Source organism: Gobio gobio (genome assembly GCF_949357685.1).
Source record: "Gobio gobio genome assembly, chromosome: 13".
Classification (NCBI taxonomy): Eukaryota; Metazoa; Chordata; class Actinopteri; order Cypriniformes; family Gobionidae; genus Gobio; species Gobio gobio.
In genome coordinates, this window is record NC_137106.1 from 42,862,879 (window position 1) to 42,888,922 (window position 26,044).

Consider the following 26,044-nt stretch of genomic DNA (forward strand, 5'->3'; position numbering starts at 1 on the left):
TATTCCCATCCCCACAGAACAAGTTTTCACTGCATGTTAAAACAAAAATAGTATAAACTAAAATTAAAAATAATAATAGTAAATAAGGCTGCAAGCAGCAATTATCGCGGCCAAGCACAACAAAAGCATACAATGAAGCTAGCAGCAGACCAACTACAAAAATAAGTAAAGACATTTGGAGACGATTTTAAGCAAAATGGTTGAAAACCCATAAATACAATGTTGTATAGAGCCAATTTCATGTTTTGTTTAATTATAGCACCACCAAGAGGCACAGTCCCACCCCTTTTCTGTGTGTCTTCAGAGTGCCCCCATACATAAGCGTGTCAAATTTAGTGAAAAGATCTAATTTCGTTTAGGAGTTAGACATTTGTATTTACATGCATATAAAAATAACCCACACCTGACTTTTGATTGCATTTTTTTAGGCCACATTTTGGCATTTTGGCCTTGTCCGTTCAGTTAACCCGCTATGATTCCAATTTTCCTACGGTGGTTTCGCCTCAATCGGAAGTTGATTAAATGCTAAATCACAATGTTGAACAAACCATAAGTCAACCAAATCCAAAGTTATAAGCATGTGAATATTTTATTTTACCACTAGGTGGCGCTGGCTCGAAACTTCTCAGTAGAGCCCTGCTGAGTTGCTCAAAAGAAAGAAACCCCTCATCATCATCATCATCATCATCATGATACAGATCCTCTAGTGAATTAAGCCCATTGATAGTCTAGTCTAGATTTTGAAGGCCCCACCATTATGCAAGGGCGTAAACATGTTGTTCATTATTGGGGCATAAATTGAAAATTTGCGAAGTGAAAACTCTATGAAATTGCTTCACCACTATATTTAAAGAATACTTGGACACTGGAAAAGGAAAAGTGCACAATAATCACAATAAACACAATAATCTAGCCTTGAGGTCATAAACGCATGAAGTAACTGTTCAGTATTTTGCATTGGAAGCATGTGCCGTAATTTAGATATATTTTTAAGATGGTAGAATGCGGTTTTACAGATTCTAGAAACGTGGCTTTGAAATGAAAGATTGGTATCAAAGAGCACACCCAGGCTCCTCACTGACGACGAGGACTTGACAGAGTAGCCATCAAGTGTTAGACAGTATTCTAGTTTACTACGTGTGGAGGTTTTTGGTCCAATAATTAAGAATTCTGTTTTTTCAGAATTTGGTTGCAGGAAATTACTGGTCATCCAATGTTTTATATCAGCTATGCATTCCGTTAATCTTATGAATTGGTAAGTTTTGTCTGGGCGTGACTGAAATATAGAGCTGAGTGTCGTCAGCATAACAATGAAAACTAATGCTATGCTTCCTAATGATATCTCACAAGGGTAGCATGTACAGTGTGAAAAGCAACGGTCCTAGCACTGAGCCTTGCGGCACTCCATACAGAGCTTGTGATTGGTTTGACAGCTCTTCATTTACTGCTACAAACTGATAGCCGTCAGATAAGTATGATTTAAACCATGCCAATACAATTCCATTAATGCCAACATAATTTGAGAGTCTATTCAGAAGAATGCTGTGGTCGATAGTATCGAATGCAGCGTTAAGTAACACTAATAGAGAGATACAACCACGATCGGATGATAAGAGTAAATCATTTGTAACTCTGATGAGAGCAGTCCCAGTACTATGATACGGTCTAAATCCTGACTGGAAATCCTCACAGATACCATTTCTCTCTAAAAAGGAGCATAGTTGTGAGGACTAGAGATGCGCGGTTGGCACTTACAGCCGCGGACTCCGCGGTTTTGGCCGGATGACGTGACGAAAAATAATATTTTAATTAAATTCGGGCGGGTGGCGAGTGGTTGAACCAATCATATTAAAAATATACATTGTTAAATATTGTTATCTGACTATACCTACATCCAAAAAAAATGAGCACACTTTGAAATAGTCAAATTTTCATCAGACAGTAATATGGCTAGTCGAGTCTATGCAGATCGACTGCTTGTTATTATCAGAGATGGCAATGCCGGCGAAGGAGGTACGTGACAAACTAAAAAAATGACAAACTGACAAAACGTGACAAACTTTTACATTCCGAGGCTTACGGCTATTTTGCCTGAATTTCTTTGTCGCAACTGTCATGGCGTAGTATTTCATTATGCTTCAAGTTTGTGGGGATGATCCTAAGTCCATGGGCTATTGGGGCAAAACTTGTCATACAGGCAATTTAGGCTGGTCAGACTTTGTTCCTTCAAAGAGGGATGGCATATTTATTTTTCTAATTTAAGTTTGTGGGGGTGACTGAGCCTATAAGGCTTAGCTACAATGCCGTTTTTTTATTTTATTTTTTCAACTGTTTGCCAAAACATGCGACTATAGCCTATGCCTATATTAAAGAGCACCTATCATGGAATTTTGAAATTTACCTTTCATGTAGTGTGTAACATAGATCTAAGTGAACAAAAACATCCTGCAAAGTTTGAAATATGACAGTGCACCGTATATATAGTTATTTTCTTTCAAAAGTAAGAGTCGACTCTGAGTAATTTTTAAGAATCGTTAGAAGGCCGAAGCTTTTTCTCTGACTAGATGACGTAAATTTGTCAAGTTATTTGAATACGATACGCCCACTTATTGCGCTCCAAGACGCCAGTGAAAACTAGACAACATCATGGCGACGAGACGCTGTGTTCTGAAGTGCGACTCAAAAGCAAACTTTTTTCATCTGCCCAAGGATGAGCATTTGACAAACCATACATCGTCGCGATTGTGTGTTTATTAGTCTTCAAATATCTCTATTTGCATGTTTCGCAATCTCAGGAAGCTTTTATTATGGACTTCTATTATGGCCATAGACTGTAAAAAAATATGGACGTAGTGTCCGTGATGTCACCCATAGGATTCTGATGAGCCGTTGCCATCTTGGCAGCGCGTCATCGCGCGTCACTCCCGGATAACAGAAAATGGGCAAAAAGGCGGGACGTGGGCGAAGCTTAAGTGACGCGATGACTAACAGACAGCAGATAAATGGCTATCCACCTGTCACTCGAAATGGCCATGCCCTTAATTATGCAGAATTTTAAGGCTTTATATAATGTAAACGAATTAATTATAAAAAAATTCACCCCCCTCACAGTTGTCATGAAGGGCAAAATGAGCCGTATAGACCAAAAGCACAATTTGTACCAGGCTGTAAACATGTTTTATTCTGCTCTAAAGTTGGCCATTTTAACATGGGGCTCAATGAGATTCTGCTCCCTTCTGGATCCTGTCCCTAGCGGCCAGTCGATGAATTGCAGTTTGAGGCACTTCCGTATTGGCTTCAAGAGAAACTGCGGGAGGTTGCCGCTTGATTATGGCACATGGTATCTTCTTCGTCTGTCTGTACCATATATGGACTACATGTGCACAGAGCGCCCTCCGGCTGCCAGTATGAATTGAAAACAACACATAAGAGACATCTGCGCATTTTGAGGAAGTATTGAATAAAAAATACTCCTCTGTTTAGAAATTTGACACAGACATATGAGAATCTATCAATATGTCTCCTCATCTGCACACTTTTGAACTAAAAGCCCTGAGGGATGTTGATTTGTCACGAGTCTTCGTGAGGAGAATAGAGGAATTTTTTTATGAATGAGATCAGCTGAGGCTCATATTACAATCAAACGGTACCGACGCGGTTTTCATATTCATAACTCCTAACACATATTAACAAATTACTGTCACTATAAGATTTTGATGGGCGTTCCGTTTCCGAAAATATCTGCACAGACTATACCAATCACAACTGACTGGGTCATCGGACCAATCACCGCAGATTAGCGTCACATAAAGGCGGGGTTTTGAAAAGTGAATCACTAAAGGAATCATTTGAGAATCGCTGTCAAAACAGGTAAAAATAAATGCATATTATAAGAAAACAGAAGTCTTTTTTGTCATTGCATGCATGCAAAACTGTTGTTGGGGACTTCTAAAACAATATTTGGAACATTTTAAATGCCATAATAGGTGCTCTTTAAGATATTTATTTTAATAATTTTTTACTGCCTGTTGTTTCTTTTGGCATATAAAATAGGCATTGTCTGATAGAGATATCAATAAAGGTTCATCTGTGTCGCAGAATTGTTTTTCTGATTTCTACAAGCTCAATAAAATCCACAGCAAAAATAAATAAAAAATTAAATAAAAAAATAGTTGAAAAACTGTTACCATTAATTAGATGTGCAAGGCAAGCAGGTAAGTTTTTGGGGTTGTTATGGACAACTACAAATGTGAACATTATTAGCCTGTAATGTAAATGACTTGTTATTTTATTCGAGCTTTCTATCTATTTGCTAAAAAATAAAGTGAAATAGGCATTTAATAGTAGGCTAAATAGCAGCATGTTGAAATGATGTGCCAAAATGCGTTTTTTATTAGGCCCAATCAGCGGATGGCGGGCGGGTGCGGTTTTGAAAATTGGTCAAAAACGTTGGTGCGGATGGATGGCGGACGGATGATGAGTTTTGGGATGCGGATGAAATAATAGCCCATCCGCGCATCTCTAGTGAGGGTACTGCCTTTTCTAGTATTTTTGACAGAAAGGGTAGATTCGGCCTGTAATTGACTAATTCTGTAGGGTCAAGTTGAGGGTTTTTTTAATACGAGGCTTAATAATGGCCAGCTTAAAAGTTTTCGGTACATATCCTAATGACAAGGATGAATTAATGATATTAAGAAGAGGATCTATGACCCCTCTGGCAGCATCTCTTTCAGTAGTTTAGTCGGTATAGTGTCAAGCATACATGTTGTTGATTGATTTAACGAGTTTAGCCAATTCTTCCTCTCCTATAGCAGTGAATTAGTGGAGTTTTTTCCTCAGTGACTCTACAATGCACTGTCTGATGTGATTTTTTTCCTTAATATTACCAATATTGCAACATAAAGAAGTTCATAAAGTCATTACTGCTGTGCTGTTTGCAAATGTCAGAAGTTGAAGTTTTATTTCTTTTTATTTTAGCCACTGTATCAAATAAATGCCTAGGGTTGTTTTCTTCTAAGACGGGGCTTATTTTATAAGGAAACTCTGATAGTGAGCGGTATCAGATGAGCTTTTTCTGCATTTAAGGCTAATAATAATTCAGGGGTATTACGAGGAGTAGTATCATAGAGAATATTAAATAACCAAGGATAGTAAAACTACTTCTAATCTGTGAGCTAACATTTTGGCCAATAACTTGCTATCTACATTTAAAAGTGAAATGGGTCGAAAAGAGCCACATTCAAATGGATTCTTATCTGTTTTTAGCAATAAGAGAAATGACTGCCTGTCTCATTGTTTAAGGCAGTATTCCTAAAGTGAACGACGACTCTTATACTGCTAACAGTATTGGAGCTAATTCACCTGCAAATTTCTTAAATTAACTTGGGAACCCATCTGGTCCTTAGAATTATGCAGAGAACACACTGCATTCCTTCTCCTCAATAGAAAATAGTTTCTCTAGACTTCCCGTGTCATCTTTGCCAACTGCAGGGAGTTAAATTTACTAAAGAAAGCTTTGTATACACAAAAGATATTTTGAAGAATTTCAGTAACCAAACAGTTGATTGACCCATTGACTTCCATAGAATGGAAAATAAATACTATGGAAGTCAATGGGCCCATCAACTGTTCGTTTGCCCATAATCTTCAAAATATCATCTTTTGTGTTCTGCAAAAGATAGATTCATACATGGTTGGAATAACTTGAGGGTGAGCAAATGATGACAGAATTCTAATTTTTTTTGGGTTAACTATCCCTTTAAGATTCTTTTAAAAGCGGTGAATTCTCTTTGATTTTCTATGATATTGATATTATAAGAATGTACTACTTTAATGCCTGGCAAATTCTTCTAATTATAGAATTCAAAAAAATGAATAAAAAAAAATTCTAGCAAATATGAAAGCTCATTGCTAAAACTAAAAACGGATGATTTGGCGTTTAGGCAAGAATTGTAAAAAATAATTATAATAAGAATATTTTTGAGTGAATTTGAATATCAATTATCATATCTGCTGTACTTTTATCATTACATTAATTTGGGTAATATTGACCATAAGCATAGAGTTTAGCTTTCATAAAAAATAGAGTTGTCGGCTTGGTCAGTTAAGATGACAAGAAATCAGTGATCAGTTTTGACTGTTAAAATGACCGTTGAACTTAATTCATATTACTGATATCATTGTGCATGATCAGGGCTGGAAAGGTTACTTTTAAAATGTATTTCACCACAGATTACAAAATACATGCTTTAAAAAGTAATTGTAACAAACTTTGTTAGATTGCACAAATTTTGTAACTTTAGAATACTTTGAAATACTAATAAGGTATGTAACACAAAGGGGTCACCAAACATAGGACTTGGGTTTCCTCTGTCTGTATTTTTTGCTTCAAGAAATATTGTGGAAAAATTGTTGTTTAAAATATGCAATCTTAGAAAAATAAATAAGATGTTCAAGAAGGCCGCACGATGCATTAAGAGCTGGGGTGTGTAAACTTTTGGAATTGAATGAACAGGGTAAATTGTACTTATTTTGTCTTCTTGGAAACATCTAGTTATTAGCTTCTGAAGGGCAGTACTAAATGAAAAATTATCATCTTTAAACAAGAAATACCTATGTTTACATAATCCTGTTCAAATGTTTTCACCCCCTGCATTGTGTTTTATGAACGCTTGTTTCAGCCATAGAATGTGGGAATGGGAAATTTGCATCTTATAATTCTGACTTTTTTTTTTAGTTTATATCAACCATTTACGACTTTATAACTCACAATTTTTCTCATTGTGAGATATAAACTTGCAATTCTGATTTAAAAAACATGAGACTTTTTTTTCCTCATATTACATGTTATAACCCACAATTGCAAGTTTATTCTAACTTCTGAGAATTGTTAGATATAAGCTCAGAATAAAATCTGAATTTTAAAAAAAAATCTGAATTGTGAGAAGATGCAATCACCTAAACCAATTACTTAAACAAGGGACTCACGAACACCAATCACAAAACATGAAAACAGTTGTGGCTCATCCAGGTACCGACAGCCATTTTGTCTTATGTAAACTCTATGTATAACGCAATTTTAAATGCATAACTAAGTTTCATGTATTTCGTGGCTATTTCACTGAATGTTTTAAGAACATTTTGTTTTGCTTTTTACACATTTTATAGGGTATAGTAGTCTTATTATTGTTGGTCAATGCACAAAACTATCTTAAAAAAGTAGGTGCAAAGTTAATAGGATTTATTGTAGGTTTAGCGAGAAGATGCGTCTTGGGAGTAAGTTGCCACACATGTAGTATAATACACAGCCTCTTGTTATGCTCTTGTTAAATTAACTGGATTAGAGAACTGAATATTGTGCAGCTGGTAATTAGCAGTAGCTCATTCACTGTATTTAGAGAACAGTCCTGAATTGCTCTGCACTACATTTACACTATGGATTGAGTTATTAGATTCACCATGTTTCATTTCCCTGCAGAAGCCCTTTGTAAGGTCGGAGGGAATTAGTTACAGCGTTTCCGAACAGAACGGAGTTGTTCTATTTATAATCATGAGCATTAGCTTATATCGGCATGCTACAAGGAGTTTTTTTTTTTTTAATGTGGCTCTTTTTTTTTTTTGTCTAGCAGTTTTGTGTGGACGCTGCAAGGCACCTTGTTCTGTCACACTGAGTGACTGTGGTTGTCCTTGAAGGCTTGTGTCCACGGTGATTGGCCGTGTATTGTATGTCCTCAGGCCCACAATGCACTTGCTGGTCTCCTCTGTCACGGATCGCACTTGACACCCCCACCTGGTGGTTTGCTAGGCTTTAACCCCAGCACTTGCCCACGCAGTGACTGCTGCAGTAAATGTTAATGTGGCATATTTAAAGAAAAGTTCTCCTTTCTTGCATGTTTGTCTTATTCAGCTGCAATGCAATCAAATGAACTTGTCATCGCCCACATTTGTGTCTGCTGTAAAATGCTGCTGTTAGACAATATAATTGCGTTCTTTAGAATGACTGACTGAATGAATGCAATTATCTTCTCCTCGTCATCAGATGCAAAAGTGGTTCAGTAACTCCCCTTCCCCCCCACGCGCTTCACGAGCGCAGGCATGGGCTGCCGTCCCCTGAGCTGACGCGTGTACGGAGGCAGACATGGAGCCAGCTGCTACTGCAGTGTCCTTCCCACACACAGACGATAGAAAGCGCGAGTAAGAGGGAGACAGCTCGAGGATGGGCTCATGGCAGAGATTGATCTGAGAGAAAGTGAAGCCTACCTCAAGCAGATGTTTGTCTGGATATTGAGAGGAATGGCTGCACTGGCACCTCCATCTCTGAGGAGATAATCCTGCACAACTACACTTGTGGGTGGATGACATTTGCATATGTGATGGGGGGACACATATGTTTAGGGGGATACATACATATGGCTACCTAGAAAGTATAGCTGTATTTTTTATTTATTTAATCCTTGTAAATATTTATTTGACTGGAAAGTGCTTTAGAATGGGCCGCCTTTTAAAAGAGGCTTGTCCAATAGGCAAAAAGGCATGCAAAGGCATTCAGTTAATTCTTCAAAATGTGTGGGAAACGTGCAAAACAAACTTGCTTGACTTACTTTAAAGACTCCCTGTGGTGAAAACCAAGCTTTTAATGTTGTTTATATGTCTATGTGGTGTTTTTAATATGCTTTAATACAAACCATGTGCAAATTCATAAGTCAACGCTATTGCAGAGTATTTTCTCCTTAAAACTGCAGTGAACCAAAGACCGTCTCAAAAAAGCGGTTTGAAATCACTGGTGTTTATTACATCACAAACTACCTTGTTACCAATCCCGTCAATGTGCAATCTTCACTGAGTGGGTCTCTGCGCTGTTGAGAGTGAGTGGAGGCAGGGCTAATTTGCGTATTCATAGATCCGTGTATAATAAATGAGGCAAGCTATTTTAAGACATGAAGATTTTTTTTTTTCCAAGGAAGAAAAAATGTATTTTAGTGATCAAAGATTAGTTTTATGGGATACTACAGGGGGACTTTAACAACAAAGGATAAAATACAAATATTTTTTTTAGACTGGCATCACTGTTAATGTGTTATTAATGTTAATGTTTCTTTAATTTTCATATCACAAATATATTTCAACTTATTTTTTTGAATGCAAATTATTTTAATATCACACTTTATTATAAAAATTGTGATTCAAATATATTCATAAAAAGACTTCTGACAACAGCAATATTTACTTTTTATCCTATGGATATAAACCATTAGTTGTGATTTCCTTTCCTTGCGAATCCCCCTCTATCTGCTGGGGTGGTGTTACTTGTTTTTCTGGATTTGGTTCTTTTGGTTTTATGTGCACTTGACGTCTTTGAACAACGGTTAGTACATTGAAACAATACTACTATAGTGTACTAATGATAAAAAATAGGAAATTACAGTTATGAGGTACTGGAACCATGCACCATGGCACCAAAAAATTGACCAATAACTGTAAATGCTCTGAAAAGTGCCAATGTTCTCTATAAATGTATTGTTTGAACTATGTACAAAACTAATTTAAAAAGGACTTTATTCTCTGAAATGAAGCCCTGGACGTAAAAAGTTGTCATTTCAACAACCATTATATGATATTTTAGAGCAAGGCCATACCCCCACCTTTTTTCCTTTTATGTCCATTTTCAGGATCATTAAACTCCTTTTCTCCATTTTCTGTGATGGTCCCATGGCGCAACAGCCAATGAAACCTCCCAGAGTGAATAATGGGGTCAGATTTGGTATAAGTAGTGTTTCATTTTAATAAATGAGGTCAAATGAGGTATCAGGAGTAAAGGAAGGTTATTTCAATGTCTCAGAATGCCTGCAGCCTTACTCTCAATTATGATTCAAGCTGAATCTAAAAATATTCGTTTTAACATAAAATGCTTTGGATTTTGAACGAATAATAAATAGTAGTTTTGACTAAAGATATTTTAGAGATCTTGCAAATTTGCAGTTTCAGTTAGGTAGGTTTTATTTATTAGTTATATATTTCATTTATTTATTATCCTTTGTGTGTTTTTGTTTAAAGAAGACATTGTATTTTTTTTTACATTTAAAGACAATTATCACTCAGAAATTGCTAGTAAATTTTATAATTAAAAGAAACAAGTGTAATTAAATGTGAATGTGATATTTTGAAGTAAAAATAGTGAAATGTTATTTTCTTTTAAAACATGCTTCAATTATCTTTTTTTTTTTTTTAAAGTCCCCCCCAATACTAGAGTTACTAGAGTGATTGTTTGGATGGAAATATCATCTAATTTTATGAATTGGAAAAGATTTTCATGCAGGCTCTTTTATCTTGGCATTCTATACTGCCTGTCTCAGCAGTTCACAATGCACCAAGCAAGGGCAGTATCATCATTCCTGTGTGTGTGTGTAGACCCAGGAGTGTCTTCAGCAGAGCAAGGTCATTTACAGTGTCTGACAATCATATTCTATTTTCAACATTGCTCATTATGAAGATAAATACTCTACATGTAAAGGAAAATAATAATGAAAAAAATAAAAATGCTTGCCAGTGACTGAAGTGAGTCATTGAGGGCTGCTGACTGATTGGTCATCTATGGACTTGGGCAGCCATTACTGCTGATGGAGTTTTGATGGCCAATGAGTTTAATCGGTTTAGCTGGTGTTACATGACTGATATGAGTTAACCAGAACCTCATATTTGTATGAAGAGAAATAATGGAGTATTTCACCCTTGTCTAATGTTGCTAAGAATATGGTCGTTACAGTATGGTTGGGAGTGTGCATGTTTGCTTGGATGCCAAAAAAAGTGCAGTTATCCTCCCAGCTTAATAGCCTTGTGATTTGAGGTTGGTTTTAAACATCTGAGCCCCAATCCATGGGTCTTTCATTGCTGCATCATAGGGCAAATGCCTTATGAATATTTAAACTCATTACATCTCTTATGGGAATCACATTCATTTATTTATTTATTTAATCGACGCTGTATTGTGTAATCCGGGGGGTTTTCCAGGAAGCAAGGTTATTTTACCGCCAAACATCCCAGTTGCCCCAAACCTTGCTTACTCGAGGTATGCTGGTTCCAAAAATGCACCTGGGAGTAAGTTCAGCCAACCCAGAGTATGTTCACATTCTCAACAGAACAATGAATTGAAGCGTCACCATGGAAACAGATGCTAAGAAAAAGCATACACTACTTTATTCTTTGTTTAATGGCTATTTACATACTTAGTGCATATCGCCACCTATTTGGTGGTTGTGCAAACATTTTTCAAACTTTTCGTTTAATAATATTTTCAATGTGAATAATGCTAATTCTATAATTAAAAGAATGATTAATCTAAATAACAGTCTGTGCTTGCAAAGATATCTTGGTTGTAAATGTTTATTAATTTTGCTTCCACATTGCTTGAAAGGTAAGATATAATCATGTTTTTTTTAACTATAGAAATACATTGTAACATAGAAAACGTCCTGTTGCAAAAAACAAAACAAAAAAAACGTCTAAATGCAATTGTTGATCAGTTCCAGATCAACAATGAGTGAGATGAAGAATAAAATAAGCATTACCTTGTTTTAATAGTGCTTTATAGGTGTATATGAAGTAAACTAACCCATTAGCTGCTCCTGAGCAGGTTATGTTCAGAGAGTAAGTTGCTATGGCTACTAACATACCTTGAAAATTACCTCCATTGAAAGTTGAGGTTATCTGCTTACTTACACTTAAACCAGGGATGTCACACAACCTGTTTTCTGAAATATCCCCCTGGACCTAATCCCCCTAATAAAGCTTATATTAAGGTCCGTTTTCTTTAAACAAACATTTGTCAAATGTCAATATGAATTTAATGAATTAGGTGGTATAAAAATCCAGCTAAAGAATCAAGTGTAATATATGGGCAAAAATCTGCCAGGGCTGTCTTACTGTACCAGTCACGCAGTCCATTAAACGTATGATCACTGCATACATCATATCAGATGTTGTGATACAGCATTTTATTTTTTTACTTTTAAACAAGCTCAACCTAATTTAAAGGCAGTACAACAAATACTGCCATGCCATGATGTACACAAATGTACTTTAGAATTGGAATACATCATAATTTTTAAGAACTGGTTTATATATTTGCATCTCTTGTTATATGAGATTTACAAAATTTTCAGAACAGCTCAAAGATTACATTTCTTCAGTACTCTCTCAGTGGTTATCTTGAAAAAATAATGAATGCTGATTTTATTTATTCATTTTTAATGTTTTCTAAAGATACAGTAAATGGAATATATGAAAGAATGAATGTGTGTTCCGTACAGCCTGTTGTATTCAGAAGTATGTCATTGGTTGCTTAAGACGGTTGTCTTCACATGAACAAAACAGCACAAATTAATGAAATAAGACTTAAATGTTTTTTTAAGAACATACGCTTCCACCATTTTTTATTAATAAAAATATAGCTACTTGCACAAGCACACTGAGAGAACAGTACAGAAATATTTGAACCATATCCTCTGCACAATTAAGTGCAGTAGCATCCACCAAAATATAAGCTTCATTATCCAATCAGGAATCTTTAAATTGGCCACTGAACAAAAACAAGGCCCTATCCATTTCATCTGGTTCATATGAAACTTCTTTTATCTTCAAGCGTGCTAATAAACAAGCTGCACCATAACAATATATGAATAGTTTATCTTTATAATTACAAAACCTCTATTGGTAATACTATCTACAGATGATCATCTTTATTTCAGTGTATCTTTTAGCATGTTTGGCTAACAAAAAATAAATTGCTTTCAAATGAGGCTACACAATTAAAGGTGTAAATGTTTGTCTTCTTATAAAGAAGATTTGCTGTGAACATGCTTGGGTGTTGAACAGTGCTCTCAGTAAAGTAATAAAGATAAACGCAATCTTTGCAGAGCTGTGATGAATATGAATCCCAAAGCACAATTTAAATCGTCTCAGTCCTTTCAAGAACAGTTTGTGATCCTGGAATCGTTGTGCTTTGGAATTTTAGGGGGAAAGTATGCAAGGTGGTCAACTATATATTTATAAATGATCTCCCATTACAGATGACAGTCTTTCAAAAACTTTGAATCATCTTTCATTTGGCAAACAGAACAGTACACCTGTACATACATTTGCAAAGTAGTCATGAGTTTGGCACATTCACAATTGTAACATTTCAGTGCATCGTCACTTTTGGAGGGTAGGAGGAGTGGTTATTGCATTCGGTAATGGTGCATGGGCAGTTGTTATTGTCCAGGAGCTGGCGTGGTCTGCTGAGGAGGGCGTAATCTGCCCTAGAGGGGCAGCACGAAGCCTGGCTGTGCCCACTCAGCATGCCCGTCACCGCCTGCAGGGGGCGAGCTGGGCCCAGCCATCTGCTCGCCTGTGGGAATCTGCTTGAGAGGAAGAATGCGCTGTGCCATCCATCACTGCCAACGCTCTTTTTGCCAGAGTAGAACAACACTGAAATTGCATTCCTCCCTTCAGCAGCATAGAAACGCATGGCTGCATCCAAGCACATATAACTTGTTCCAAGTGTTGAGTAAGTGTGTGTGTGCAGGGGAGGGGGCGTGCTTATGAGGGGGTATTTGTGTGTACATGCATTGGCAAACTGGCACATGACATGCAACTGTTCTGGCTGTCAGAGGAGGCATCCATAAGTGCTCGGGAAGAACGGGATAGCAAGCACTGAGGGAGGTCAAGTATGACAATGTGAAGTTTCTCACTCTTAAAAGAATATTAAGCTGTATGGGCAGCATTGGTGGCATGCTGTCTGTTTACCAAAGACAAACATTTGTACTTATTTATTTAGTCTATATATAAAACCGCATTGGTGGCAAGTGGTCGATTACTATTACCAAGTCTGTGAAAACAAATGAGAAAGACATTTACAGTAATAAGAATGGAAGGCAGGCGAGCAGCCCCAAAAATAAATAAAATGTATAACACTTTCCATTTCTGTGGTAATTGACAGCATGCCGCAGATGATGTCCCATACACGTTAAGAATAACCCGAAATATTCCTTTAAGGCGATTGAAAGGGTGACAATCTGTCAGCAGATACACTGCTGAGACATTTGAGGACATGTGGCTGTTTATTCAAATTTGGAGAAAAGCAAACGCCATTTGGCAAAGGAGGTTTCCATTGAGAGTGGACAACCATATTGCAGCCTCATCAGGTGCCGTGAAAGTGCTGCCAATTACTGAAACTCGCTCTTGGCTTTGCTTTTGCCAATGTTATTTATGTCTCTAAAACAAAACTGCCGCACCTATATTGTCTGATTATATGAGTTGGTCAGCAGGATAGGGACCCTCTCGTCTGAGAGAGAGGCTTAGTCTCTAGACACCGACCCCCTGCTGTTGGCTGGAGTGATTCATGAAAGCCTCCAGGACCACTGTCCTCTGAGTGTGCAGAGAGATACGACACCTAGACAATACACGTACTTGGGTGTAGAATCACGTTTCCATGGCAGTGAGTAGCAGCACGAGTAAAAAGCACACATGCAGCACAGTATGTGTATGAACGTGTGCGTGTGTGTGTGTGTGTGTGTGTGTGTGATAGAACGGCAAACAGCATGCGCTGAGCTGAAGGCAGCTTGCTTTTGTCTGGTGCCAAATATTAAAGTGTTGAACAGCACAACATTACATCGTCCATTTGACGTAAGAAGGGGCAGTCTCCTCTCAGCCTCTATATGGATTTCCCATACATGCCTGACCCAGCAACCCCTATTCATTCTCTCCTCCTACTTCTCTCCAAACAGTTTCAGCGGTTTATGAACTACAGCTCTTTAGGCACAGGCTATATGGCTACAATTCAGTCTACATCAGGCATTCCACTGCATTATGCACAGGCTCCAGAAAGCATGCTTAGGCAGAATATCAATCATCCTATCAGCTACCAAAATAAGACAAGATATTTCATTAAACACAACCATTACTCAAGTAGAAGGGAAAAGAAAAGAATCTCCCAAACAAGGGCTCTCCCATACTATTGCCTCTTCGAGACATATTGCCATCTTACTTTAAACAGAGGTTACCAAACGATTGTTAGCAGCTAAACGATTGCTTCTGAGTTCAGATCTTTGGGAAGGGGGGTGGGATTTAAAGTATCAGAAACATTTCCTTGTTGCTAATCCGTTCCCAGAGGAACTCTTTAATAAGATTTACTAGGATGCTGGATATGTGCATTTATTATATTATCATCTCGCTCAGTCTTTCACACTGCAGCGTTTCTGCCACTCGCCCCTCAGTATTCACAATCCGTCTGTTCCAAGACGACGCTTCAGGGAATACTTCCACCGTTTGTGCTTGCTGATCTTAAAAAGGAGAGAGGTGGAAAAGGAAGGGCTTTAAAGTTACGGTCCTTCGCGCCCCTTTGTTTTGTCGAGTGGCAGTGCATTGCACTTGTCTTGCTCCTGTCCCTTACACATAGTCCTGCAGGCTGTAGCCAGTCTTGTTATCCAGCGGTGAGAGAGAGCAGTACTGGTGCTGGAGCTGCTCCTGTTGCTGCTGTTGTTGCAGCAGTTGCTGTTGCTGCTGCAAGAGGAGTTTGTCTGGAGGGAGAAGTATCAAATCCTGGGGGCCGTGTCGCTTACCCGAGCAGGACAGACAGAAAATGGATCCACCCACGAAAAGGAAACCAGACGAGATGAAGGCTACGTAGACGGCACCGCCCGGCTCAAACTTGTTGCTTTCGGGCACATTGGCGTCTAGGAAACTGACAATAACCTCGTTTGTGTACCAGGAGGCAGGAACGAGGCAGAGGAAGCCAGAGGCCAGAAAGCAGGTGCCGGCTGCCATGGCAGCGTGGCGTTTAGCGCGGCGTCCCCCACCCCACCGAGTGCACTTCAAGCCCAAAGTGGCCAAACACAATCCCAGTGCTGCCAACACGCAAGACAGCACCATAGTGGTGCGTGCCGTCTGCAGGTATGCAGGCAGTGCTAGCACAGAGTATTTCAGCGTACAGCTGAACATGCCCGTGCTGTACCAGGTGCAGTCCATCCACAGCCCCTGCATCTGCGAGATGGCAGTGATGATGTTCGAACCAACGTCCGCGCTCACCTTCCAGTTGGGCAGTAACGTGGCCACCGTGGCACCTAGGATGCCTAGCAATGCCAGCACAAAGGCGAAGATCTGCGTGCCTGTGGACGCCATCCTGCCGCGTTCCTTAAGCCGGCCAACATTCACACAGGCTTGCTTAGTCCCCTCTCCTTCGGCTGCAACTGCGACGGCAGAGACTCCTCAGCACCGCCGCCTGCCTGAGGAAATAAGTGAGAGAATTAAACGAGTGTCCTCCTCCCCCAGCGCACTGGGAACAAAGAGAAGCGTGCACACAGGATGATGAGAAAGCAGGTTCCTGACTGTGATTTTAGTGCTGTTCATGCCTCGAGAACTGAGTTATTAGCAGGGGGGCAGTACATGCACGCATTGTTGCAATATTTGATAACTGGAATCCGATTCAGTTTTCCATGCAGTCAGGTAAATGAAATAAAGTGTTGTTTCAGACACACAGGCACACAACTTGTCAGCACATTTCTAATTTCGATAACAGAAATCTTTTAGGTTATGACTCATAGCGCTGTGTTTGTAACACGGAGCGGAATGCAGAAAACCTGTACTCACCTCGGCTGGTGCAGAGCGAGCGATGACGCGTCAGGTTTCCGAGCATACACACACACACACACACACACACAAACTGCTAAATACATGAACGGAGTGTAAACGCCCTTAGATATATCGTTAGCGATCCGTTCATGGTATCCTTGTCTTCAGCAGCAGCGCTATATCAGAGGACATCAGTGATGGAGCGACGAAGCTGTTTTCAAAGCTGCACGAATGATGCTCTACGTCACGCAGCACAGCGATCTCTCAACTTCACGCTCATGAAAGTCTGTTATTTGCTCCATATGCTCTCTTAGCCACTTAGAACCCGTCTATTATCACATGTAGTAAGCTTTTTGATTCGATTTAACGTCGATATTGAACGCTTTTCTTTATCCCATTTTTTCCTCAGGAGGTTTTATCAGCTATATCAAATGTTTTGGATATTGAGTAGATGTAGCTACTGTATATTTATTGATGATTTTTCAAGAAAATGACTTTCATTGTCAGGGAAAACAGGAGAAGAAAAATAATTTTTAAAAATGCAAAACAAAATAGTAGTTTTGGTGCAAGTATGGTTCACACAAACAGTAATTGATTGTTTACATTACAGTACTCAATCCATTTCTTCCAGCATTTTATAAATAGGTCCTTTAAATAGCTCTTAAGATACATCATTTATTATAATATATTAACCAGATAAATAATAATATAATATATTAACAAGATAAACATCAGTTCTTAACACTGAGTGGCATGTTTATATCATCCTAAAATCTTTTGGATCTCCATCAAAACCATGTCCCAGAAAGGTTGTATTTTTGGGCAACTCCAGAATACATGAAGATGGTCAACATCAACTTGACCACACATCCTCCAGCATAACTGTGTGCTGTGGCTAATTGTTTACTTTTTTTCCATGCAAACTCTTTCCATTTTTGTGAATGAGTAGATAAATTCTTATCGTATATGTTTTCCAGTAAAATATGTAAAGCTTAAAGATATTGAAAACATTTATTTGACAAGCAGAACGGTCATATTAAGATTTTCCCCTGAGTATCTTGTAAATCTGTCAATCTTGTTCTATTGACAAATATATTTTTCTATGTTGATAAACTTCACCATCATGTTTTCCCATATTTTCTCAACAGCCTTTTCAATCAGAGTAGCATGTGCTGGGGAGAAGGATGATTTGGTATTTTATACCAAAACTCATGTCCCTTTTTCTGTCACAGACCACTACTCACTTTGGCATGTCCCTTTTACCTGCTATACAAGGAGTTTAACTCCTTGTATACTATCACCCTATTCATATTATGACTAGCCACTGAGCAGGAACATTCACTCCGCAGAAGGATGAACTCACAGCTGCTGCCCCTATAAACCCCTGCACCCCCCACCCCTGCCGTCCTCCATCCGTCCTCTCCTCGCTGCAGGGTGGGAGTGGCTAAATGGCATTGGTTTAGAAATGACAAAGAGGGCAAAAGAAAGGACAAAACATCTATCTATCTATCTGTCTATCTGTCTATCTGTCTGTCTGTCTGTCCGTCTGTCTGTCTCTCCGTCTATCTATCTCTCCGTCTATCTATCTCTGCGTCTATCTATCTATCATCTATCTATGCTCTTTTTAGGTTAAAAAAAATCAGTACTTGAAGCTGAAGGTGTAGCATCCTCTTGAATATTTGGAAGGGATGATTCTCAGTTGACATGCATTTGGGCCTTGGTGGGGGTTTAATGTATGTCATCACATTGGAGGACATGGATTAAGTGCTGATGCTTGGATTGTGCTGAAAAATAAATAAATAAACGTGAAAGGGGTCAGGGTGCCGTTAACATGTACAGTGTTGGGAGCTGAAGTGTGAAGGCAGAGAAAGCAATTATATGCATGGTGCCTTGATTTTATCACCTCTCGCTATCATGTGCAGAAGCTTGAGTGGACATCGAAATTGTCATTTCTTCAGGAAAGGGGTAACTCGCGCTTGTGCTTTTTATTGTTTAGGATGAGATCCATTTGTTTATTCACAGTTGCTGTTGGAGTCATTTCATTACCCTGCTGTCGCTGTTTGCCTGTAATGCAGATGTCAAAATGGTCTTATTGCAACTGCTACAGAAATGGCTGTTTAAATTCATGATAATAAATGGAAATTACTCTCTGCTGTGCAAGAGGGGAGTGCATGGGTTTCCACACTACCTTGATTTATTGCCTCTGTGCTTTTTCTTGTGAATTTACTGTTCAATGAATGCTTGAATTTTAATAAAACTGAGAATGCTTTTCCTGGCATTCTTAAAGTGTTTAAATATAGGATCACTGTTCGTTTGGCCCTCTTACCATGCTTACCCTCACTGTCCATCTTTCCTTGTCTTTAGCCAGACACCTTACAAGCCTGAAGGCTCATAGGCTGGAGAGAGACTGCATGAGAATTATTTCATATCTGAGAAGCACATCAGTAGTGCCTTTGGTTCCCATCAATGCCTTGGGCGATTCATGGAGCGCGGGACGAACATCCTTACAGTAAAAACAAGCCTCTCCAGCAAAAGCCCTATCAGCCTCCACTGGTTACATCCTCTATTTCTGCTTCTTCGTCTGGGCCGAAGTGGTTGTCTTTTGAAAGTGCTGTCATGATTAATGTATCCATACTCATCGCAGGACTATTTTCTCCTTTCCCTCACTGTATGCATTCCCAGCCGCATACTCCATTGTTCTCTGGCAGTTATGTAAAGGAAATAATGGTTACTCAGATTGCCCTGAAGGACTGCCACCTCAATTTGACCATTCTCCATTAGAAATGACAAATTAAACTTCACACCCTTTGTATTAAAGGAGCATTTCCGCTTGGGTGCAAATAGTGGTGCGTTTCACTTGCAATGTGTGAAGGTTGTTAATGACAGCAACAACCTTCACACATTGCAAGTGAAACGCACCACTATTTGCACCTAATCGGAAATGCTCCTTTAACTTTATTAATGTGTAATGTCAAAAATGTGTAAACTCAAAACAGGAATATTGTCTGGGAGAGAATTATGGAATCGCAAGCCTTGATACAGACAAACTACAAACAACATATTTTCAATGGTCAGTTGCATGGAATTGATTTAAGGTGAAGGTTTGTCATAAGTATATTTCATCAGAAGATAATTATCGGTTGGTCAAGGGCTATATATACATATAGGCAAGCTGCTATACATATGTGACCCTGGACCACAAAACCAGTCATAAATGTCAATTTTTTTTTAAATTGAGATTTATATACCATATAAATGAATAAATAAGCTTTCCATTGGTTTGTTACGATATGACCATACTTGGCTGATACACAACTATTTGAAAATCTGAAATCTGAGGGTGCAAAAAAAATCTTAATATTGAGAAAATGAAGTGAATTTAATTGTCCAAATGAAGTCCTTAGCAATGCATATTAATAATAATAATAATACATTTTTAAAATATATATTTACGGTAGGACATTTACAAATTATCTTCATGGAACATGATCTTTACTTACAGTGTTTGGAAGGTTACTTTGGAAATTTAATAGATTGCAGATTACAAGTGACCCTATTTAAAATGTAATAAGTAGTGTAACTATTTCAATTACTTTATTAATGTAACTGATTACATTTCATTACTTTTTGATTTACTTTTCAAAATTTCTGACTTTCAACTGTTAATCATTTTCAAACATTTAAACCAGGCAGTGGTACTTAACACTGATTTCGGTCAGACTTTCAAAATCCATCATCACTTGAATTACGATAATTAAATGAATAATTTAATTTTAAAACACAGCCTCCACAAAATCAGACTTCAGTACATTTTAACTTTGAGATCGTTCTGAGGTTAAATACAGATTTCTGGATGAATTGATTTTTAAATTTCCAGCACTGGATATTTTAATCACTAAAACTGTTAGAGGAAATGTGGATTGATGTAATTGGCAGACGCGGTGTGCTGCAAATTCAAACAAGAGCCAATCAAAAGCTTAAGAGCTTTCTTATCAAACTGTAATGGATTACAGTTACATTTATTTAATTACGTAACGCCGTCACATGTAACCAGTTACTCCCCAACACTGTCCATATAATTCTATCTGGTTGCTCCTACTGTAAATCCTGCTGCTTTGTGACTTGTTAGGGACCTGGCTAAAATTTTAGACCCGATGGAAAAAGGGCTTGAGTGTTTCAGTTTAAAACCAGCATTCCGGGCGTTGTAAATGACAGGTGGCCAAATTGATTTCCTGAATGTTGGTTCTCCTCCTGCACAGCTGAGACAGATGAGTCAATGGTTTCTGAAAGCTCTTGTCACATCTTCACTGCTCTGTCATCTCCAACTCCAGGCTTTTTTTATAGCCTTAAACACCAGAAAAGAACCTTCAAAGCCTTGTATCCTGCTTGTAATTTATTTAAAGTGAGCCCAAGAGTGGAAGAAACTAGTAAAAGTCTAGGAAGTCAAGAGTCCTTCATGATTGCAACTCAGCCAGGTGGGTTTATAATCGGTTTGCATTTACTCTCTATCAGCAACAAATAATTGCATAATTTCTCCATTATAGGGGCATTCCAGCAAATTTGTATAATTTTCAGAATCCACACTCTGGAAAAGTGAATAATGCACAGGTATAATGCACTGCTATAGGTTTGTAACTGGTTTGTGAGCTACCACAATTGTGTTTGCACCACAATTACGTGAAAGAAACAGGTTTGAGTCTGGGCACAGCAGATGTCTGTGCTGGTTTTGCATAATGAAAAGAATCACTGTTCCTTGTGCTGATCAGCGAATCACTGGATATGAAGCATCCCCCTACAGCAACACACGACTTTGGCTATGAGAACATTTAGGAAGCAACAGTGTAACAAGAGACTTACTATTCACATTTGAAGAGGCTTGTTTTGATGGTCCTTCAAACAGGTGTTACTGTAGCAACTGGAACTGGCTTGTCATCGTGCAGCGTCACCAACTGCCTCCTCTATCAACCCTTTTCTTTTCTTCAAGCGTATATCCCTTTTTGCGCTAGTTTCCATTCCGTTTCTCCCCTTCCCTCGAGTGGGAGTAGCTCTTGAATATGGTCTCCATGTCTGACTCTAACACTGTTGTCTGTGTGTGTGTTTGCATCTCATCACCCGCGGTGTGCGTAGGTGGATGTGGGGGTGGTGCACTTCACTCCGCTGGCTCAGCCCCAGATCCAGCAGCCCTTCAAGCTGGTCGAGAAGATTGTCAAGAACGCCTTCCAGTTCCGGAGGAAGCACTGCCGTAGAGGGCTTGAGTAAGCATTTCCCAGGCTTTCTATCAACTATTTTTCTCCTCTCTTTGCCTCTTCTTAATGCGTTTAATATGGCTACAACTAAGCAATGGACCTTAGTCGGGGTGGACACCATATTTAGAGGCGACTGAAGCCAGGTTTTTGAGATATAGAAGTACACCTTGGTGCCAAGCATTCGTCCAGAAAAACATGATATGCATCTATAAAAAAAAAGTCAGGGGTGTCCTGAACCTGAAGCTAATCAAGGTGTTTAATAGAAGCAGGATTACTACAAACTTCCAGGCAGGTGTGTAAATTCTGCAGGAAGTTGGTTCTCCAGGAGCAGGATTGGATGATTTGTGTGGACAAGGAACTTGTGAAAACACAGGTTGTGAAAAATATATATGAACTACAACCTTTAAACAGTCCAAGACACCATATCCCTGGCCTCCTCATTTGCATCAGGCTGCATACCCATACCTAGGTCAATAATAAAAATAAGGCAACACTTTACTTAAAGCCTTTATATATAATGCATTATAAAAGTATTTTAATGCATTAATTATGCCTTGTAATGCATTGTATGGACTCATGAATAATTGTAACCACGGTTATAATGCATTATTCACTGAACACACCTTTAGAGTATAACGCTTTTAAAAAGCATGACAACCAACCAACCAGATGTAACAAGGAATCTGCAAATATTATAAAGCATTTTAACTTTGGTTACAATTATAAATGAAAAGATATGTACATTAACACCTTCATAATGCGTTATACTTAAAGGCTTTAAGTAACTCAGCAATTATGCATCATTGGAGTGAGGAGTGTGAGGGAGAACATCTGTAATACAAGCCGCTGCATAAACCACACGTGTCGCTGCTTTTCTTGTTTGACAAGCGCTAAGTGAACATCCGTACAGACCGCATAACGTCACTTCCATGCTACTTTTCAAGTTTTCTACTTAACTCATTGTGTCAGCGCGTGATGACTGTTTTCATTTTTGCTGCAGGATGATGTTCCCCGAGTCTCAGCGTCAAGAACTGACGGAAAAGTTGCTGCGCAGTGCTGATGTGGATCCCACACTGCGGCCTACAGAGATCTCTATTTCTGAATTCAGGGCTTTAGCAGACGCCTACAGCAAGCTTTGCAAGGAGAACCAAGGCCTCATCGACTATGAATTCAGAGAGGAACTGAAACTCAAGCATCAGGCAAAGAGACGCTGGGCCAGCAGCCGTAAAGGGCTTCACCTTCACACCACAATAGACGAAAATGTTAATGGGAACCGCTAATGCAGGAAACTGCAGACTATTAATGGTGACATTTTAAGCAGCTGGCATGAATGTTTTCTTTTTTTCTCTCTCTTGAATGGATGTTTGCAGCCGACTAGCCAGCAGTGAGGTAAATGTGGCTAAATCAGCAAGTTTCCAACAACAACAAAGGTGCATTGTTTTTGACACTTAAGCACTCTATAAGGACAAGGTGGAAAAAAAGCTTTTAAAATATGCACAAACGTTATGGAAGATATTTAAAAACATTGTAGAATTTTAGGTAAGGTTTATAAACTTAAGAAAAATGACATGAATCAGATCACACTCATTTATAAAACGCCCCTATAGTCTGAGGAAGAGACGTGGTTACCCAGAAAACCTGTCGTATCATAAAACCACTATGGGATTGCTTTAATCATTTTACATCTGGAGTCTGACATCCATCTGTCAGAGAAATCATTTGCCATCGTTACCTAAAAATAATTTGACTTTGATTAATAAATTATTTGACATATTCTTTGGATAAACGCGTGACCGTACTCTTGTCTTTAATGTTCAAATCAAATGCTGAACGCGTGATTCTTTGTGTCACTTCACAATGTATGCACTTTATTACTTTTATCATCAAACAGCAAAACGAAGTTTGTGCTTTTTGCAGATTACAGGAAGTCATTAGAACAAAAATAACAATCAGACACCTTTTATTACAGTTTTTGACTGTGAAGTGTCAAACATATATAAACTCTTAAAATTAAGTCACAGTAATCCATGAAAAAATAATATTTACACATTTAAACATTCTAAAAAAAAAAAAAAAAGACTTCTGCAGGCTTTATTTTAGAGGTACATTTCCAGAATAACATTTAAATTCCTGATTGAATGTTTACAACTGACCACTTTGTTATAACAAAGGAGAAAGTGTAATGGTTGGTTTATCAATCTGCTGACAAATTCCTTACCAAACCTTTTGGATTCCTATTACAATGTAATATAATCTACATTTATAAAAACTTGCTAATAAATAGAACATTTTATACAAAGCAAATCCATGATAAAATCCATGATAGAAGCAATGCTTATATTTAAAAGCAAGAAATGTATGTAGTGTCCAAAAAAACAAGGCAAAATTAAACACCAGACAAAATTCAGTTCTGTAGCTTAATGTGTGTGTGTGTGTGGGAAAACACACTTGCCTTTTCCCTTCTTACACAGCGTAACTAAGACCAGTAATTTGGTTCTCTGGTGCAAAACAGTTGCTATGTGGGCAGTTCAGTAAATTAGTTCTGTGGATCAAAGAGAATAACGTGGCGCTTAACAGTATCTTTAAACTGTGGTTCCACAAAAGGTGAAAATAAGACTTTTGAATTTAAGAATTTTCAGTTGCTTCCCTAAATTGGCTAATAACTTTGGAAAGGCTGCATGGGATAATGTGTCTCCACACCAGATCAAGCAGAAGCTTTGTTCTGACGTGGCCAGGTGATTCTATGAAGCTGTTGCATTCTTTGCCTCTTTGGTGCTGTCATAGAAGAAATCCTCATTGACGACAGAGGCCAGGCTCTGCACGCTGAACTCCTTCTCCAGTAGTGAGTTAAGGTCCACGCTATTTGCCATCATCTCTGTCTGGCTGTCCAATGAGTGGCTGTGTCGACGCATATTCACTAGAGCCCCCTGGCTGCGTCTGAGGCTACCCGTGCCTGTGCCAGGCTTGCGTTTGACCGCGCCGTAGTGAGCTCGCTTTATAGAAGACCGCCTTTCTGGAGAGTCCACTTCTCCGCTCTCCGGCTGCACACAGGGAGCGGGTGCCCGGGAGGCTTCCTCTGTCACCCGAAGCCTGCAGAACTGGGCTTCGATACCACTGGGATTGTCTGGCCACTCCTGCTGGTCATCGTCCTCATCACTGATGATGTTGGATTCTTTGAGGGCACTCTGCTGTGGGTGGGACGGCTGATCCAGAGGAGCGCTGGCACTGCTGGTGGTTCCACTGCTTACGCTGGCTGAATCGGAATCTGGTAGAGACAGCCTCAATGGATCATTGTTGGGGTTAGAACTGTCATTTGAAGGCAGTTTGGAGAGCCAAAACGCCCGAGAAGAACCTGTAGTGCACACGAACGCAGGCATGGATGTTAAGATCAAAAAACAGTATCTCATGTCTACACATTGCATTTCGGCAGCTGACAAGACACCCTATTTTTGTTGCCACAAAGAAGTCACAAGTCACTTAGTTTTGGCACTTCAGAGCAGTGGTTTTCAATCCTTTCAAGACCCACTGCTCTGCACATTTTGTATGTCTCTCTTATGTGACACACTTGATTCAGATCATCAGCTCCTTAGGTGAGAGCTCCATGAACTGACCTTATGCCTCGTCCCAATTTGCATACTATCTGTCCTAAATAGTATTTGAAATTAGAATTAGTGTGTCCCAAATCGTAATATGTTGAAATGAGTATTCCAAAGATACCCGGATGGTCTACTTTTTCCGATTAGAATCCGAAATGCAGATCCGTGCACACTCTAACGGCTAATATTGCCCTAGATAAAGATATAGATAAAGGGGTTTGAGTGATTGAATAATAATCAGCATCTAATCTGATGAAAATATATTTAATGTTATCCTCATTACAAAAGTTCACAATGCTGTTGCAGATCAAATATAATGATACTTTTGGTCATTAACTTTTAAGAGCATCAATATGCACATTGCAAACACATGAGGAGTCTCCGCATGAAAGACCCACGACTAGCAGATCAACATGCTACTACATTTCTCTCTGATATGGTAGGAAATTAAATTAAAATGAATGTGGAGGATTTGAACTGTGACAAGATGATTGACGGGCAGTTTAAACGGTGACAGGATGCACATCACTAAGCAACAGACTGTCTGTTAAAGACGTAATTATGATGAAGTATGTCACAAAGCTTGCCTACTTTTCT

General features: G+C 38.8%; 3 protein-coding genes across 8 annotated transcripts in view; 1 reads left to right on the top strand and 2 right to left on the bottom strand.

Annotated features, from left to right (window-relative positions):
- tfb1m (transcription factor B1, mitochondrial) overlaps positions 1 to 24,257 on the top strand; it is a 35,732-nt gene extending 11,475 nt beyond the window's left edge. Inside the window, exons 7-8 of the mRNA XM_079833391.1 lie at positions 21,733 to 21,860; positions 22,852 to 24,257. Of these exons, the coding sequence (XP_079689517.1) occupies positions 21,733 to 21,860; positions 22,852 to 23,131 (408 nt within the window). The 3' untranslated portion in view covers positions 23,132 to 24,257. The remainder of the gene's footprint in view (positions 1 to 21,732; positions 21,861 to 22,851) is intronic.
- LOC307136409 (claudin-20) lies at positions 12,405 to 21,527 on the bottom strand (the record flags this gene model as incomplete). 2 transcript variants are annotated; one of them, XM_079833392.1, is made up of 2 exons in its annotated part: positions 16,624 to 16,846; positions 12,405 to 16,259 (listed from the first exon to the last, which is right to left on the bottom strand). In XM_079833392.1, the coding sequence occupies exon 2, from the start codon at positions 16,153 to 16,155 to the stop codon at positions 15,424 to 15,426; it is 732 nt and encodes a 243-aa protein (XP_079689518.1). In that variant the 5' UTR covers positions 16,156 to 16,259; positions 16,624 to 16,846. The 2 variants fall into 2 exon arrangements, with proteins under 2 accessions (XP_079689518.1, XP_079689519.1); XM_079833393.1 differs by lacking the exon at positions 16,624 to 16,846 and adding an exon at positions 21,463 to 21,527 and having other exon boundaries at positions 15,424 to 16,259.
- The window catches only part of tiam2a (TIAM Rac1 associated GEF 2a), a 152,733-nt gene continuing 150,384 nt past the window's right edge, over positions 23,696 to 26,044 (bottom strand). For all 5 annotated transcript variants that reach the window (XM_079833379.1, XM_079833378.1, XM_079833375.1 and 2 more), the window contains one exon: positions 23,696 to 25,203. In XM_079833379.1, the coding sequence (XP_079689505.1) occupies positions 24,593 to 25,203 (611 nt within the window). In that variant the 3' untranslated portion in view covers positions 23,696 to 24,592. The remainder of the gene's footprint in view (positions 25,204 to 26,044) is intronic.